Source organism: Genypterus blacodes, unplaced genomic scaffold, assembly GCF_046128005.1.
Source record: "Genypterus blacodes isolate CSIRO-AG114 ecotype Tasmania unplaced genomic scaffold, CSIRO-AGI_Gbla_v1 ptg000118l_1, whole genome shotgun sequence".
In the NCBI taxonomy this organism is placed as follows: domain Eukaryota; kingdom Metazoa; phylum Chordata; class Actinopteri; order Ophidiiformes; family Ophidiidae; genus Genypterus; species Genypterus blacodes.
This window is the reverse complement of record NW_027466921.1, coordinates 1,579,015-1,597,375: the sequence shown is the minus strand read 5'-3', so window position 1 is coordinate 1,597,375 and position 18,361 is coordinate 1,579,015. Positions and strand designations below refer to the sequence as shown.

The 18,361-nt window shown below is 43.8% G+C and overlaps 2 protein-coding genes across 2 annotated transcripts; one reads left to right on the top strand and one right to left on the bottom strand.

Annotated features, from left to right (window-relative positions):
* Positions 1-2,516: 2,516 nt before the first annotated feature.
* On the bottom strand, positions 2,517-17,967 carry gcc2 (GRIP and coiled-coil domain containing 2). The gene is made up of 24 exons (XM_076161934.1): positions 17,786-17,967; positions 17,150-17,212; positions 16,627-16,711; positions 16,434-16,513; positions 16,238-16,342; positions 15,589-16,093; positions 13,436-15,408; positions 13,151-13,211; positions 12,917-13,017; positions 12,725-12,823; positions 12,110-12,229; positions 11,154-11,318; positions 10,791-10,895; positions 9,829-9,991; positions 9,454-9,554; positions 9,132-9,209; positions 8,728-8,865; positions 7,824-7,945; positions 6,970-7,146; positions 6,417-6,625; positions 4,601-4,822; positions 4,314-4,453; positions 2,819-3,020; positions 2,517-2,603 (listed from the first exon to the last, which is right to left on the bottom strand). Exons 1-24 carry the CDS (start codon positions 17,789-17,791, stop codon positions 2,530-2,532), a joined length of 5,094 nt encoding a protein of 1,697 aa, XP_076018049.1. The 5' UTR covers positions 17,792-17,967; the 3' UTR covers positions 2,517-2,529.
* On the top strand, positions 3,217-4,300 carry tmem223 (transmembrane protein 223). Its single transcript, XM_076161935.1, has one exon. The coding sequence runs from the start codon at positions 3,359-3,361 to the stop codon at positions 4,100-4,102; it is 744 nt and encodes a 247-aa protein (XP_076018050.1). The 5' UTR covers positions 3,217-3,358; the 3' UTR covers positions 4,103-4,300.
* Positions 17,968-18,361: the final 394 nt, after the last annotated feature.

Genomic DNA, 18,361 nt, shown 5'->3' with positions numbered 1-18,361 from the left:
TTGAAAACAATGAGGTCTGAAACATTCTTATCCACATTTACTTTATTTTTGGAAAAAACAATTACTTTGGTTTCCCTCATTGAAATAAGCACTGAATGCCTCTTAATGGTAACCAAATAAGGTATAGAATTAAATCCCAATCACTTACTGCGCAGTAATTAGAATATGCATACAAATGTGGATAATTAGTCTCTTAGCTTCCTCTCCCTTTAACCAACATATACAGAATATATAAAGGCCTTGGCTAAAAATACATTCAGTTGTGATGAGAGCATCACAAAAGGCTGCAACAAGAATGAGAAGTTGATGGAGAGTGAGGATGAATAAACTATCAGAGGAGAGTGAACGTGTAGATGACACTTAAGGGAGTGTATTAGCTGCATTACACATTTCTAAACAGATTACCTGATAACAAACTGACTGTACAGCGCTTTGCCAATTCAAAACATCCTCCAATATGCTGTTTAATGAGCATTCAGGTGATCCCCTTCATTTAGGAAAGATTGACTACCAAGACATACATAATGTTCATAGAGCCTGAGAAAGAAATGGAAGTTTTAGAATCATAAATATCACCAATCGCCAAAGTAGCTGTATAAACCATTAAAATGAAATAAAATGATTATGAAAAGAAACAAAGAAACAAACAACAACTAGCTGGCAGAACAGCGTATGTAGGCCAAAACACAACTCAAACAGTTATTGTTAAATTATAAATCCACTTCAATCAGTCAAGAAATCACATATCAGCAAAAATGACATCATCTATCTCCTGGCTTCTCTGTCAGTACTGATTCATCCTTCATAGAAATACACATATACACACTAAGCGTAACATCATAATGTTTTGCCCATCACAACTCTCTGCTGAATCTGAAATGAGCATGACTTGCATTGTACATTAAATGTGATCATGATGAAAACCCATTCCAGTGGCTTTGCACATTTGATCCCCGTGACAACGAATCATGTAAACTTAACAGTATTTTCTGCCTATTGTTTTCCAAAGCGTACAGAATTCTTAACATCTTTTTCTAACATACACTGCAGCCTTTGCTAAAGACATCAAGTGTAAATTCTGACACACACTGATAACATTACAAACGAATACAACACAACATGCCTTGGAAAATGGCCGACAGGAATATAGAGAATGCAGTGTTTACCAAATGAGGTAACATGTGTGTATTAAGTTGCGATTATTACTTGTACTGTATTCTAATGCCTTATTATGAGCAACGCTTGAAGTATAACCCACATGTCAGTAAATGTTTTAAATACAAGAAACAAACAATTACCAAAGAAGATGCAGATGTGTCATTGTTCACATTAACTGGTAAGATATCAGTCGGTCAATCAAACATTTAATCCTTTCCCGGATCAGCACATCTCCCCCTTTCCTTTACCGCACATTCATTGGTCCCTTTATTTACTCCCCTTCATCTTATAAATGCTAGTTACCCTCCCTATTGGGTTCTCTGTAGCTTGTGTATAATATCTCACTAACGCTTTCTAACACATAAGGCTGCACTTGACCTTCTCCCCCAGGCAGGTAACTGCTCACAGGAAGAAGCAGGGAATGCAAAAGTATAGTGGGTAACTCATCCCAGTATGGGATCATTACACACTTAATAACAATGGTTACAATTACTGCAATACTCTGTTGAAATGAGAAGGCGCGACAAATCAGCCACGGCAAGCTGGCAGTGGATCGCTGTCCTCCCAACAAAACAAATCAAGTCAGAGGATAAACAATAATCAGTCATCAATCAGAGGAAGAGCTGATATGATGGCTGTAAACCTGATATATGGTGCAGGATGTTCACGAGATGATAACGACGACAGGATTTGTATACCTTCAGGAGGCGTTGAATAAGACAGACGAGCGAAAGCTGCAGCTACATTCGGTGGACAAGGTCGCATCACAACTGCCCGCTGGACAGTCACCACTGTTACACGCCACTATATCAAGTACTGGCTGCTAAAAACCTACAGTTTTACAGACAAGATAACACTTTTGTTAGATATCGGAGGATGATTTGACCCAGGTGACCGTGTCAAACACTGACAAACACCAAAGCCCAGCAGGAACAAATGACGATGCAGAGGCTCAAAGGTCAGGCCAAGACAGGGCCCATGTGCCTGCCACTATAACAGTACATTAAACAGCAATAGTAACGTATCTTGCCGTCGCTTTTATTATCTTATTTTTAAAATTTTGCTCTGCTCTGCACTGTAATGTTAAATGTTATTATTTGCTGTGATTGTTTGTCTGGTTGTGCTATGACAACAGCCCCTTCCTGATGTACAGTAACAAAGCTTTCATTGAGGAAAAACATGCATCTCGAATTTTATATGCTCATTATTGATTGTTAAGGTTGTCTGATGATGATAAATGCAGCAATATTCAAATCTGTGACACTAATATAGGTGATCACTATTCCTACATGTTTCCATATAGAATGCCCAGTAACAGCAGCTCAGCTTTGTGCTCCCAGTGTTTTTTGTGCGGCCGGTTGATGTTCAGGTCTATCTGATCCCAGACCAGCTGTGGAGATAGGAGCCCCAGCCTGAGCCTCGAGACGCTGACAACTCTTCCTCACCTGCACAAAGGAGAGCAAACAACTAAGTTAAACTGCAAGATTCATCCTTACAAATGATCTACACCCTGACACAATAATGTTGAATAATCTGCTGTGTATTTATCATGATTACTATTCAACTGTATCTTACTCTACTGGTTACCTAAGGGAAATGTCAATGTCATTTCAGCTACATACCAAACCCCCTAAAGACCTGCAGTGGTGGAATCACAAACCTTGTGCAATGGCTGCCAGTTTGTTCTTCTCCTCTGGGCTGAGCTGCAGCATGGTGTGGATGACGGGCAGCAGTGCTTGCCTCTCGCTGCCAGATCGCAGGAAGATGAACTGCAGCAGGACATTCTTCAGATACTCCAGGTTGGCCACGCTCTTCTCCCGCTCGTGGTTACGCTCAAGACGACGCACTTCACTCTTCAACAACTAGGGGGCGCACAATACAAGCAACACTTAGTCGTGACACCCTAAACTAAGGGAGTCCTTTTTATCGATCTTTAATTCATTCTGTTTCCCTGCTGCTGGTAGATTACTTCTCTAATTAAGTACTTGTAAAAAAAAAAAATGTTGATACTGATTTTGGTGTGTGTTGCTCTCCGTAGCACGCTGACGTCACTTGACACAAACATGGCGGCGCCCGGTTGTATTTGTGTGCTATGTCTCAGTAAAGGAGACTTGAAGTAACATTAGTTAGTTAGTTAATTACGGCATTTCAGTTTTAGCGTTCACCTTGGGCACATTTGAGGGACTTCCCTGCCTAAAACATGGGGCTGGAGCGTTTGCTGTTCGCCGGTGTGTCGTGTTACTGCAGGCAGTCAGGGCTACTCGGGCGCCTGTCAGCCGCGTTGAAGCGGGCGCAGGTTCCACGAAGCAGGGCGGTGGTTCCGTGTGTGCCCGCGGTGAGCAGCGGGCTGTTCGTCCGCCGCGGCCTGTCCTCCGCCACTCAACCCACCGCGGACGTCGCCTTGTTCCAGCACGACAGGACGCGCTTCTTCCGCCTCCTGTCCGTCTTCTGCGGAGGACAGGTCCTGTTCTGGACCTACCTGGCTCACTTCGCCTACACCGGGCTCAGAGACACACGGGGAGCCGCCGAGCAGGGGAAGGCTAAAGCGGCTCGCACCACTGGGCTGGCCGGGGTGTGGAGCTTTGACATGAACTTGGGCTCCGGCGCCTGGAGGTACGGCTTCACGCTGGGCTGCCTGGCTATGGGGGCGAGTATAGCGGGACTCGGGGTTCTGTTCTGCCGCCGCTCTGTCAGCAAGGTGGTCTTACACCAGGGCGGGAAGATGGTGACCGTCTTCACCCAGTCACCTTTGGGACCGAGCCGAGGCTACACGGTAACAGTCCCTCTGTCCCAGGTGGGCTGCTACGCTCACAGGCTCGAGTCCCCCTCCTTCATCCCCCTCAGGGTCAAAGGACACAAGTTCTACTTTCTCTTGGACAAAGATGGGACACTAACCAATGTGAAGCTGTTTGATATCACTGTGGGGGCATACAGGCCTATTTAAAGAGCACATATAAACAAACAACGCTGAAAAACTGGGATGGACCTCAGAACACCAAGTCGGCCCAAACTGAACACTGGCCCTGACGTGACCCCCCGCTCATATAGAGGTGGCCACATATCAATAAAGAAATATTCAAATGTGTGATTTGAAATATATGAATTGTTGTTTCTGTCATCTGTTTTTTTGTGTACGTTGTAGCATGTATACATACAGTGATCTGCTCCATGAGAACAGCGTTGGTGGCCTCTGTTTCATGCAGAAGGCTGTTCATGTGCCCCATACTGCGTGTAGCTGTGCTCAGCTTCTGGTTCAACTCTTCTTTGGTCGGCTCCAACGTCCATACAAATGGCTCTGCCACGCAAAACACATACAAATAAGTAAGCATCATATTTAGGTACCTACTACACACTGACAACATTTTAACTTGGTGTATCCAAAAGTAGTGTTTCTATGGTTAAAATGGGGGTATGAGGACAGAGTTGGTAAGATCCTGATAACCTTGTTTGGGGTCTGGGGATGTGAGAAGCTGCTCCAGAGAAGGCAGGGGCGTGCGTGCTGGGGAGGGGCTCTCGGTCTCCGTAGTCTCCATGCCTTCTCCCTCCTCCCTGGCCATAGACTGGAGGTCACTGAGGGCCATGAGTCCCAGCCCGCCCTGGTCTGTGTTTCTACGCTGGACTTCTGCTGCCAGGGGTTTACGGCTGGACTGCAGCAACACTGAACCTGAAACAATGAGAGGTTGGTATATACATTTTTCAGCATCCCAACTTCATGTTACAGCAGCATCCATCACTCATTACCATATCATTTAAAAACTCAGTTAGTGTCGTAATGTTGTATGCCATTAGGGGGCAGCAGACACTGGTCTGGAGGAGCAACATGAAATGTAAGGAGGTACAGTGAGGGGGTGAGCTGTTTGAAAGGTGGGTGACAAAGCAAAGCATTGGGATTGATGAACCTAAAGTTAACCTCCAAACTGCTCCTCTCACCTTCCTCCCCCAGTCTGGCACCGTGACTCCTTCACCCACACAGTCGACAGCAAGTGGATGAAGTTATACTACCCGTGTGTGTGTGTGAATTTGAGTTTGACAATAACAATTGTTAGTCTAGTGCTGCTTCTATCCTGCTCCCCACCACACCGTTCTTTAGAATGAGCACAACACTTGAAACCAAACATCTTGTTTGACCTTGTTGACCTTTTAGAAGCAACCCCCCGGTTTCATGGGGTTACAGGGGGCTCCTGAAACAAAAAAAAACTTCTGATTTATAAAAGGGGGGCGCGAAAGAAATATTTCAAAAACCACTGCGATATACATAAATGAATTTTTGTTACTGTTGATTAAAAACCATTACAGAATATATTGTGGCCGGTCTACATGTCAGACGATCAGGATGGTCTCGCTCATATATGATCCACAATAAAGATTATGATTGGATCCATATAATCCAAGTGTGTGTGTGTGTGTGTGTCACTAATGATGTGTCTCCAGATGCCACAGTGAGCTAGTTGCCACACTGGAAGGCGGGAACAGAACAGGGAGTACACAGCAACACCTGGTCACGCTGAAGCAGAGGGGACACAGACGCACGCACACACACTTGCCCTTTACAGTCATTACTACATGTGTGTATTTGTGGGCAGCTGTGTGGGAGGTGATGAATGAGCCTCCAGCACCGATAAACACACAAGCATCCCCTTTCCTGGTTCCTCCTCCATCTCCCGTCATTCCTCTCACGGGAGAGAAGTGTAAACTGGATAGAAAAGCTCAACAGTCTCAACACTTGAAGTGATGAATGACTTGACAATGTCATCCATTCACCCCTCGTACCTACTGCTGCCTACAGGAGCAGCAGTTACTTCTACACTTCTCTGTCATTTACTCACAAGTGCATCAAAGAAAAACATGAGAGCTGAGGGCTGACTGAGGTTACTGTGATGGGGCTGAATCCCGTCCTGAAGGGGACACTGGCTCTCATTCCAATGATTAAATAGAACATTTTCAGCTTTATGAAATGGCAAGCTGTGATTCCCGTAATTATGAAGAAGCCAAAATAATTATGATCTGTTTTTTTTTTTTACAGGTTATCCATTTCCAAATGCTGTTTTGAGAACAGACATCACATTAATAAATATGATCAAAGCTGTGACAAGGTCAGTGTGTAATGTCAAACTAATTCTGTTGTATTTCTGTATTGAGGTCTTTTGTAATATCTTTTAGTTTTTAAATTTTGAAACTGAATTATCGACATACATTTCTAATGAAAGCTAAATATGTGGGGGCACGTCTCTCCAAGCTCCACCTGCCTCCGTGCTTACTGTTCTGGCTCTGCAGGGTGAAAAGCTGGTCCTCGACGCGAGCCAGCTGGCCCTGCAGGGTCTCCACAGTGGCCCGGTGCTCATCCTGCAGCCTCCTGAGCTGCTCCCTGAAAGTCTGCCGCTGGGCCTCTGCTTGAGAAGACAAATCAGCCTGGACCTGGGCCAGCTCTGCCCGCAGAGCCACGTTCTGCGACTGCACTGACAACAACCTGAGGGCGGAGTCAGAGGGAGAGGAAATGAGAGGAAGTGGAGAAGAATGTGACAGGTCTAATAAGGTGTTCCTAGCATGTGTTTCAATGTCTCCTCATTGGGTGGGAAAACACACATTTCTTAAACAATAGCCGTTATTTACTTTAACTGAAGAGAGAACTGGGCTTTTATAAGAGACACTTGAATTAAAATTTTGCTCCTTTTGCATATTTTAGCCCTGTCCTCCCTTCCACCCACGACTAGCGCATTTACTTTCTGGTCCTACTTGGCATCCGCACTGCGTTGTAATGGCTCCCTGGCATATCAGAGGGGGGAGAGTGTGGTCAGAGCAGAGCCTCCTCACCTCTCACGGAGCTCAGCCTCCTTGCTGACGGTCTCCTGCAGAATCTTGTTGTGTCTCTCCAGCAGAGTGTCATGTTCAGTCTGGAGCTGCTGCAGCTCCACCGTGTTGCTCTGGAGGCTTTGCTGGCTCTCTGCCAGCCTGGACCTCAGCTGCTCTACATGAGAGGACAACTGCTCCCTGTCACACACACAAGCACACACACACCGTATTCATTCTACACATGTCACATAACATAAACACGTGTTTTGGTCAAAGTTTTTCAGTTGAAGTCATAGTTGTAGTCTTTGTTAGGTCTGGAAGAAATTATGTTTTAATGATTTCACTGTGCAAATTCTTGAGAAACCAGAATGGATCTTAATCTTACTCTGGGACATTTCTGATCTCAGAAAGATACATTTTTACATTCTCGGCAGAAAACTCTAGAGGCTGCTGCTGTAAAAGTTGTAAACAAACTATTTGAATGTGCTAAAAAAGACATATTACACCAATCTCTGTAATCCTAATGTACTGGATTTATTGACCAGAGTGTGGTGAGCTGTCAGAAAAATGAGTGTTCACAGTACTCACAGTTAATGTGTTAGTCTGTTCCATCCAGTTGGCATAACGTTATGGATGGAAGCACCACTGGCTGTGCTGCCATTTGTCTAAGCTTCCAATTTTGAAAATATTTTTGAATTTGCTCCAACCACAACAGATTGTGTTCCGAATTGAAAGTTGAGGAAGAGGCCATACATTTACAGAATCATTCACTTTGTAATTGAGCAGTTTTAACAGGCAGTGAGTCAGGGGATCATCAAAATGATGACCGCCTCCCTGTATGTTTCTTTGTTACGAATAGTGTTTCTTTCCCTTACCTCTCTAGTCTGCTGGTGTCTCCTTCACTCTGCGAGGAGGATTTACTCTTCTGCTGCTTGAGCACATTATGGACCCTCACCTTGTAACTCTCAAACTCGCCTGATGTTGCCACAAGCTCAGCCTGGAAACACATTTAACAGCACAGCACACATCTAGTGTGAACAGAAAGTCAAGACTAGCAAACAAAAGGTAAACAAAACACATATTTAATAACTTACTCCCCGTGTCCATCACAACTTTCTTATAAATTTGACCTATCCAGGGAAAGTTCAGAAAACCTTTCTTCAGTGGGCCAACAAGCGGCTCCACAGTAGCAGTTGAGGATTAAGTGCTTTCCTCTTAGGCAGCTCAGCAAGAGCTACTGATGGAGGTCATTTACAATCCAGCTTCTTGCCATAATAGTTGAATTTATATCCAAGTTCTGCAGATATATACCATTAAAAAAATCCATAGTAATATATATGTCGGGACACTTTAACAAGAGGAAGCACATAAGAGAAGGATGAAAAATAGCTGGATGATTATGAGAGCCGACGTAGAAACAGGATAAATGCAAGATAGACGGACACACTGATAAATAAAACATACAAGAAATGAAATAACTGTTTTCATAAGAAATTATTCCCTTAAAAATTACACATTATTACTGCCGCACCAAATTGTTTTAGAGAACAGATAACAAGCTGAATGGAGAGAATAAATCAAATAGAAACTTTGCTTTTCCAATACAGATTTTGTGAAAATGATTCTTAAAACTTTGTTCCAGTGTTTTTATTTATGGAGCCTTTAACAGCATGGATATCAATTGACTTAACCGGGATAAACATTAAAATAAAAAAAAGAGAGGGAGTGTGTGTGTGTGTGTGTATGTGTGTGTGTGTGTGTGTGAGAATGTGTGTATACCTTGGCAGTGTCACGTTCCTGCTGCAGGTTGCTGATTTGTTGCTGCAGGGAGCTGCTGGTTCGCTGCTGCTGCTCTAGCACACCCCTCAGCTGCTCCTGGAGACGATGGCGCTCAGCCGTCAGCTCACACATCTCAATCTGAACATACACAAGCATACGCACAAATGCACAAACAAACACACACACATTAAGATGCTATGCATATAGGAGCGACTTCAATAAATCCCCTCCTTTAAAACTTTCATGTGATACATAATTACTTTAATATACAGTTATCTTGTTTTTTTGTCAACAAAAGTATTTTGGTCTTTCTGAAGAGGAAAAAACTGATGTAAAACCAAAAACATTTGTCCGGTGTAAACATATAGTTGATAAGATAAGATTATTATTATTGCCTATTTTACCTTGGAGCTTTCTAACTGCTGCTGGTTTGCCTCCAGCTCTCCGCTCAGAGAAGCCTGCACCATCATGAGGGAAGCCTCCTGCACGGCACACACACACACACACAAACCCACACACACATGAAAGGAAGTACATTTTTAAATACATACAGCCTTTACTCCCAGTTTTTATTTCCAACATCTTCAGTGCCTCCCCCACATCCATGCCCACACATGGTTGCATAACACTTTACATTCATTAGGCACTGAAGTAACAGGCTGGAATAGGAAAATCCTACGGGAAACACGCACATACACACATGCGTGCACAAACATAGAAGCAGACCTGTGTCTTGGCATCAGCCAAATCCTTCTTGGTCTTCACCAGCAGCTGTTTCATCTTGGAGGATTTCTCCTCCCCCAGATCCAGCTGGGACTTCAAACTCCCTGGAGACAGATGGAGAAACACACACACACACACACATCTTTTTATTTAAAGTAATGTAGTTTATTAGTAACAAAATAAGAACTATGAAGACACTAATTAATTTTAGGGGGTGAAAATTAATTGTGTTTTCGTGATACAGTTTGCTGGATTATATTGTGGAACTGATTAATACTGCATTGACAGAGTGACTAAAATCCTTTTTTACTGTCAAATAATGAAACAGTTGAGCATATAGACATGTTAGCAGTTTTAATTAGTGTCCGTGTTTCTTACCAATTTCCTGGTTGAGTGTGTCCTCCTTTTGAGAGAGAGCTTGGATCTGTGCCTTTAGTTCTTCAGCACACACGTCTCTCTCAGAGAGTTTTACATTGAGCTCTTTCACCAGCCTTTCATAGTCTGCCATCTCCATGTCGAGTAGAGAGCTCTGCTGTGCCTCCTGCAGGCAGAAATAACAAACTACATCATGATTGGGAACAGGATGTAAATCTTGCCTCAACTACATTTACATTTAGCCTTTTAGCAGTCGCTTTTATCCAAAGCGACGTATATCTGAAGCTTTGATACAACACAAGCAAAAATCCATAGAGAATAACGAGAGTAAGTGCCAAGAAGCTAAGTTCTTGGCACTTAGTCAAGCAACAGGACGTAGGGGCCAAGAGACAAGGCCTAGAGGAGGTATAGTTAGAGTCTTTTTGTTTGTTTTATGTACACAGGACAGACACAGCTAGGATACAGGAGCTGAGCTGTGCCTTGAGCAAATATGACCAGGGAACCATTGCTCCCCCTGATGGTGTAGTGGAGATGTGATGTCATCTACATTTCCTTAACTGAATCTTTGACAGCAGAACATTTGTAAAGGTTTTCCACCGTGTCACAGTGCCAACTACTTAAATTGGGGAGTGAATGAATGATCTTTTATCTGAGAGTCAATGTGATTTCTTAAAATGGAAGTTGAAACAAAAATGTCAGATAATGGCAGTGGAATTTTTCTGAGATTTATATTCAGTAGATCAGGAGGAAAGACGTCAGACATCATGGTAGTTTCCATGCTCTGTGCTGCACAGATTCCAGTCTCTAATGGAAATACAACAGCAAATGCTGTGGGCTAGAAAGGCTCTTTCTTTTTGAGAGGTGCTTTGATAGCTGCAGGCCAGCCATCATTGGACCGGTCCTATGAGACTGCTGTGTCTGAGAGGCCAGTGTGTGTGTGTGTGTGCGTGTGCGTGTGTGTATACCTTGCGTAGCTGCTCAAGCTCTTGAGCAGTCTGCTGAGACTGCTGCTGCTGCTTGCGGAGCTGAGCTGTCAGCTCTTCCACCTCCTTTGTGGCAGATGACAAGTCCTGAATACACACATGGTTAATCAATAGAAAGAAATAATAATAACCTTTTATTCAAATTGAGCTTTGGACCTATGAATGGTTTTGTCTCCATGAGGGATGGTAATCACTAATTGTTTGTTCACTACTGTTTAATTTAATCAATTAATAATAACAAATGTACAGTCGTTTGTGCATTACTTCTTTGCTAACATGGTGTAGTACGTATTTCAGGATTTTTGGAGGACCATTTGCTTGAATCTTTAATGTCTCTCTCATTACTTTGGTCTTCTGTTCTTTCAGAGTTCTCTCAGCCAGCAGGTCTCTATCCAGGCTGGCTGAATGTCTGCGGAGCTCCTGGGTCTGGCCCTCCAGCTGTCTCACTGTGCTCCTCATTGTCTCCATGGCAGCCAACAGGTCCCCCTTCTCACCGCTCAGTGTCTCAATCTATAAAAAAGGCACAAATGTTCCAGGATACTATACAGGATACTTGAAGAGTACACACTTCTATGCCCCCTTCAGCATTTCCACACCTCACTGTACAAAAAAGCATGAATGTCACACTAAGAACAAGCGTGTTTTTCTTACTGCTTAAACTACTGATATTCTACATATTCAAGGCTTTTACCTGAAACCTCCACGAACACACGTCACACTCTTTAAACTCATTCATGCAAATCTGACAGCGGCAGCCTCTGCAGGCTTCCTCTGCAGGCACCAGTGAACCAGCAGCAGCCGTGAGCTCCCATCAGCTGTCAGCCAAACCGCTAAAACTATGATTAGTAAACAGAGATGTCCCGACGTTCTGCGAGATCCCTGACTAGCTTCCAGTCTGCCGTCTCCCCCGAGACCCATGAGCCCACACAAGAATAAACAGGTGTCTCGGAATATAGTGTGGCGCGAGCTCACAGCAGATGGAAGCTGTACTCTGCTCCATTTGCCTGCCTCTCTCATTCTCATTGGAATTAGATACCACTATGGAGAAATGAGGATATGTAGATTGAATTTCCTCCGAGTTCACCAAGTCACATCTGATGGGCTGTGAGGCAGAGCTGGCTAAAGTGACTGTAAATCAGATGGGAACATGGTTATGTAAGAATCATTGGGAAGATGTATAGCTGGACAAAGTGGCACTGCTTTGATTTACTACAGGGGCAAAAGTACTGTTTGTGTTTGTTAACGGTAATGTGTGTGTGTGTGTGTGTGTGTGTGTGTGTGATGAAGTCTGTGTCTGTTACCTGCGTGACAGCAGTGCTGAGTCGTTTGGTCAGCTCAGCGATCTGTCTCTCTGCCGTCTCCACCTTCTCGCTCTCTTTATCCAATCGCTCCGTCTGCCTGTCGTAATCTATCTGCAGGTTCTACGCAAACACACACACACACACACACACACACACACATACATTAAGCGTACACACGGAGGTAAACACCGCCCGATCTCCAAGATTATCAGCAGCAGTTATTATTGGAGCAGAACTCTCGTTAGACACACACTGAGACTTCTTCCCTAATGGAGGCACAGTCATAAAGCTCAGTGCAGTCTGGGGGCCATTTATGGAGAGCTCTGAGTGGATTTACTCCCACATCCACACAAACAGAAAGGTGATCTCAGCCTTCATGTGTCAATAAGCAATACATGCAGACTGACACACATTAATAGCTGAATAGATGAAACGTTACACGGCTCACTGGACAATGTAAAGCTGATTAATGCTTCCTGAGAAGATGAGTGGAGACGTGACAGCAGTGATGGAAAACGCTTTATTCATATAGTGATAAATAAATAGTGATTTTTGACACCGACAGTCTAAGCTGAACATTTTTGATGGCTTTTCCATCCTCAGACCGTCTCTTACCTTGTAACCCTCAGCACCGTGGATGATGTCTTTCATGGAGCTGCTCACTTTCTCCCTCTCTGCTTTCAGGGACTCCACTTCCTCCTTGAGAGCTGCAACCTGGAGAGCAAAATTATGGATTCATCAACATCTGATCGCACACTTTTGTTCCTAAAAGAAATGTTAATCAGAGTGAGATGCCACACACTGTACCTCTTTCTTACTGTTGGCCAGCTCCTTCTTTGCTTTGACAGCGACAGCCTTGATCTTGTTCATCCTCTCCTCCCTCTCTCTGTTTCCGTTCTCCAGAAGAGCTAAAATGAGACAGAAGGTTCAGGAAACATGGGATTAAAAAGCAGGAAAACTACATCAGTCTTTGGAGATTTGATAAGAAGATTAACAGCAACTCGCTCTGCATCTGTTTACATGCGATTGTAAATACCACACCTATTTTCTCGGTGAACTGGCAGATTGGTTCCTCAGAGGGAGCAGACTGGGCAGCAGATTCCTATGTGAAATAGACGGGAAGAAGAAACAGAACAAAGGAAAGAGAAGCAAGTCAGCAGGAGTAACTGAAGACACCTAATTACTGCTTAATACTATATGTGTTTTTTGAGGAAAACGCTTAGTTTTTTTATTTGAAGCTCCTAAAAAGCCAATGTTGTTTAACCTACATACATTTCATAAATGCATCAGTTCTATGTGAAAACAAATGACAGGAGCTGCACTTACCTGGAGAGCGGCCGCCTCGTTCCTCAGCTGATCGATGAGTGAGTTCTTCTCTGTCAGTTGTTCTTCCAGTTCTGTTTTCTCTTTCTCCATAGTTTCTCTCCCTGTCCTCATTTCCCCCATCTCCTCTTCCTTCCCTTGGCTCACCACAGAAATCTGATCCTGCAACTTTTGATTCTCACCTCTGATCTTCTCATTGACCGATTTCATATCCTCCAGATCTTTTTGAAGCCCTTCCGTGTCCTTCACCACCTCTTCCATGCTGCTCCTCAACATGTCCCTCTCCTTTTCCAGATCTTCAATGTGGGCCCGGAGCTCTTTATGCAACTCTTCTGATCCTCTCTGCCCTTGGGCTTCTTCAACACAACTCTTCAACAGACTCCTCTCCTTTTCCAGCTCATCTATACGTCCTTGGAGTTCCTGAGCCTCTTCATTGGAGTTCTTCAGGGCTCTGGACTGGTTTTCCTCCAGATCTCTGATGGTGGCTTGGGCCCGCTCTGCCTCCTCAGTCAGTGATTTCAACTTGTCTTCTATTTGATGCTTTTCAGATGTCTCCTGATCGAGCTGGGTGACTAAAGCTGCCAGTTTGGAGTCCAAATGTTCCTTCTGTTCCTGGAATTGGGAGAGTCCAGACGAGGCATCCTCCAGTTTGTGCTGGAGGTCAGCCTTGCCTGTGGAGAGCTCCGTCACCATGAGCTCTAAAGCAGAAACAGTCTCCTGTATTCTCCCCACCTCCTCTTTTAGCCTCTTTTCCATCTTCTCATTTTCCTGTTTTAGATGTTCTACTTCAGTGTCCTTCTCTTGTCTCATGTTCTTCAGCTCTGTCTCTGTTGCCTCTCTCAGCAAATCTACCTCTTTATCCTTCTCCCCCAGTAGCCTCTCGATGTCTTTCTCTCTCTCATTCTTCAGCCTTTCCTCTTCCTCTCCTTGAAGCTGAAGGAGGGGTTTTATTTGATCTCGCTCTGCAGTCAGTGTGCTGTTCATTTCCTTCAGGTCCTCAATTGTGTTCTCTTTCATCTGCAGTTGTGAAAGGATCTCCTCGTTCTGCCTGGTTAGTTCCTCCACAGACACCTTTAGCTCACCGGCTAAAGTTGCTTGTTCTTCTATCGAGGATTGGAGTTTGATTTTCTGATCCTCCTCTTCAACCTTCAATTTCAAGTCTTGCACCTCATCTGTAAGTGTGTTTTTCTCCTCTGTAACCTCTCCGATTCTGGATTCTAGTCGATCCCTTTCCAGACTCAGTTCTTCTACCTGGACTTGGAGCTCCTGTATTGTCTGGGCTCCCTGCTCCTTCATGGCTTTGTACTGAAGGACAAAGGCATTTGTCTTCTGGCCCAGCTCCGTCTCCAAACTTTGTAGTATGCCCCTCGTGTGGTGGTACTCAGCCAGGGCTGTGTCTCTCTCCTTGGTCAAGGCCTCACACTGGGCCGTCAGCTCCTTGTTTGACTGCTGCTGTTCCTCTAGATTCACAGCATGCTGGTCTAGTGAAGGACTGCCGTTTGCTGACTGCACCTCTTTACACGGGAGAGCATCTTCTTCAATTTTCTTCGCTTCACTCTTTTGGGGCAACTCTCTTGTGACGTCTTGTTGACCTGGTTCAGGGTTTATCATAGGGTCAAAGTCCACCTGACTGTTTACCATGGTTGTGTCAATGCTGCTACTTTCCCGATTCATCTGCAGCTCATTGATTTTGAACTCCATCTCCTCTCTCTCCATCTGGAACTCCTCCTTGACTCGCTCTAGCTCTGCTTCAAGTTCTCCCCTGACATTGCTGAGCAGTGTGAGCTCATCCTGTAACATGGTGTTCCTGGCTTGAAAATCTCCCAGGGAAGCTCTTAGTCTTTTGACCGCTGTCTCTTCTCCGTTCCCATGACTGGACTCTCCCTGGGTGAAGCCTGACAGCTCCAGCATTTTTGCAATCCCTGATCCACGGGCAGGGTCCTCGTCTTCCTCTTGCACGTCTTGCAGGTAACTCTCTGGAATCATAAGCATAATATTATCTGTCTAGTTACATGTCTTCTAAAGTATCATAACAGAACCAGTACCAAAACCAAAGCACAATACCCAACTCCTATTGGAACATTACTCTCATCTATCTATGTATCTACAGTATACCATCATTGGACTATGCCTGTAGCCTGGTGTTCCTGTTGTACCTTTGAGAGCGAGCTGCTCGGTCAACTCTTCGTGGAGCAAAAGGAGACGCTCCCTCTCGATCTCAAAATCCTCCTCCAAAGCCCTCATCTCCTCTTCTTGCTGCACGCTCTTCTGAGCCAGCTCCTCCCTCAGGTTCTCCACCTCCTGCTGGGCCTCTGTCAGCTCCCTCTGGTGGCTCTCCTGCACTTCAGCCAACTCCTGTGATTTTCGCCCTTGGACCACTTCCAGTTCAGCTCGAAGGCTTTCCAGCTGAGCTTCCAAGCCACATTGCACTTCCTCAAAACTCTCTTTTACACTGCTTTGTTCAACCAGAAGCTTCTTCTCTCGTTCACTGTCTCTCTCCCTGTCACTCTCTTCTCGCTCTTTTAATAGATTCTGGAAATAAGACACTTCTTCTTGGTGTTTCCTGTTGGAATCCTCAATCGTGCTCTGAAGTATACTGATCTTCCTTTGGTGGTCCTCTGTGACACGGTCAAGCTCTCCTTGTAGGGTCTCCAGATTGCCCTGCGCACAAACAGTTGTGTAAATATTGTCATGACTTTAATTTCTATGTAAACATACAATAAACATGCACATGAAAAGACTTAAAGATCTTTTCTCAAGTTGTTGCCTGAAGCAGTGCCTGCTCATATTTGCGTTTCAGTTTACCTCGGCCTGTTGCTTAGTCCTCTCCAGATCTTTACGAGACAGAGCCAGACTCTGCTGAGTCTCTGCCTTCTCCAGCAGTAAAGCATCCATCCTGTCAGTCAGCTCCTGTCACACACACAATACTCATGAGAAGAATGTCAACAGAGTGTATGTACAGCAGAAACATATCGAGGTATCTCTGCAGAGCTTCCTCTACCTGGAGCAACATGGAGTCATCTGAACTGCTGTTACTGCTTTTAGATTGTTGTTTCAGGGATTCAACTTCTTTCTCCAAATCTAGGAAGAGAGAAACATCAAATGTACTTGATGCTGACACACACACACACACACACACACACACACACACACACACACACACACACACACACACACACGTAGTGTCTAGTTACCTGCATATTTGCTCTTAACTTTCTGGATGGCAGCCATCTGCTTCTTGGCAAACTTGATGAGGTCATCTTTGGATAACGTGTCCAGCTGAGTGTTTTATACAGAGGATAAATCAACATGCAATCACAACACAAATTCATTACTGGATAAGCAGGATTGTATATAAGTTAAGGTAGAAGCAGGGTTATCATGACATGATGGGTGGCTTTTAAAACCTAACTGATTAAAATAATACCTAATTTATGATTCTGTAAGTCCTCCAGTCTTCTTCACAGTGCCAGAACACAACCAAACCAAAACACCAAAGTTGTACTTCACGCTTGAGGTGAGACATCAACTCTAATCCCATTTGGCAACTAAATTCTCTATGGGCTTTTGTTCCTCATGCAAGACACACACATTACACTCACTGTCTCGTTCTGCTCTATTAGATAACCACCAATGAAAACGTAACACATCATCATCCTGACTTTGAAAGTAAGTGATGGAGACAGCCATAGTTAGGAGTAGTGCTTGCTGCAGTACCTTTGACTTGGGTGCAGCTCCTGAGGGTGAAGCCACAGCCTCTGCCCCGTTACCACCCGGCTCCTATTACAAGAACACGAACAAAAGAGATATTCAGTGATGCAAATACTGTTTAAGACTCTGTTTAGAAGGAACACACGCAGCTGCAAGCAGGACACCCAGTATTTCAGACGTGCTTATCGGTATTCTATACCTATGTGACTGCTAATCTAAATATGTGTCAAATTTGAGAAAATAATTCTTGATTTTCTGGTTCATTTACCAAGTAAAATGGATTAATACAGAACGCGACGAGACTAATCAATTCAGGATAACGGTCACAGACAAGGAAATACTAATGTAATGTTAGGTATATGTATATTACTTTTATTTCATGGTATAGGATTATGGGAAAGAATCATTCAATCCAACTGCACATTTTCTATGATTCGCCTGTGTTGTGTCTGTCAAACATGTCAAAATAACCTCAACGTTAATCCCATTCATCAAGATTATTATATGAAATCAGTCGTGGTGTTGCCATGTAATTACACCAGTACTCTGAATAATGTCGACAAACAGGTTCCGACATTAACCAGTAAACTGTGAAAGCTAATGCTAAGGCTAATCCCTGGATCATCAACATTCAGCTTTTACCTCCATTTCCCTCGTTCTTTAGTCTTCAGCAGTTCGTCCGAGCTCTCACAGGCACGACAGGAACCGTACAACCGCTTTGCGAGACGTAGTAAAGCCTTAGAGAAACGTAGTAACCAGGTTAAATCCGATACATGTCCTGTGTTATGGTTTGGGGGGCTAACAGGCTCCTACTACCGAGCTGCTTCCGCATTCGTCAGTTCAGATGACGTCAGTGATACGCAACGTCACCCAGCAACCAGGATGCAGGTATTTAAAAAGTATTTAGTAAGACTGTACAGAAATCCTGACCATTACTTCTTCTCATTTTGTTGTTTCGTTAAAGGTTTGACTGTTTCGCTTAAATCTATTTTCAACATATCAACTGCCCTATTGTATTTTATTTATTTATGTATTCATTTTATTTCATTTTATTTTGTGTGTGTTTCTTTTTCTCTTTCTTGTATAAATCCAGCATCTTCAAGACTTTATTTTTGTTCTTTATCAGAATTATATATATATATTATTATTATTATTATATATATTATTTTTGATACTATTGTTTTTAATTTAACACTAATGTTTTAATTGTTTTATATT

Bases quoted from the DNA above. Each gene is read 5' to 3' on its own strand.
- tmem223 (XM_076161935.1), top strand. From the start codon at position 3,359: ATGGGGCTGGAGCGTTTGCTGTTCGCCGGTGTGTCGTGTTACTGCAGG.
- gcc2 (XM_076161934.1), bottom strand. The intron at 9,210-9,453 runs GTCTGCTTCTAT...TGTGCCGTGCAG, and splicing joins TGGCTGATGCCAAGACACAG to GAGGCTTCCCTCATGATGGT. The intron at 4,454-4,600 runs GTTATCAGGATC...TTTGCGTGGCAG, and splicing joins ATCCCCAGACCCCAAACAAG to AGCCATTTGTATGGACGTTG.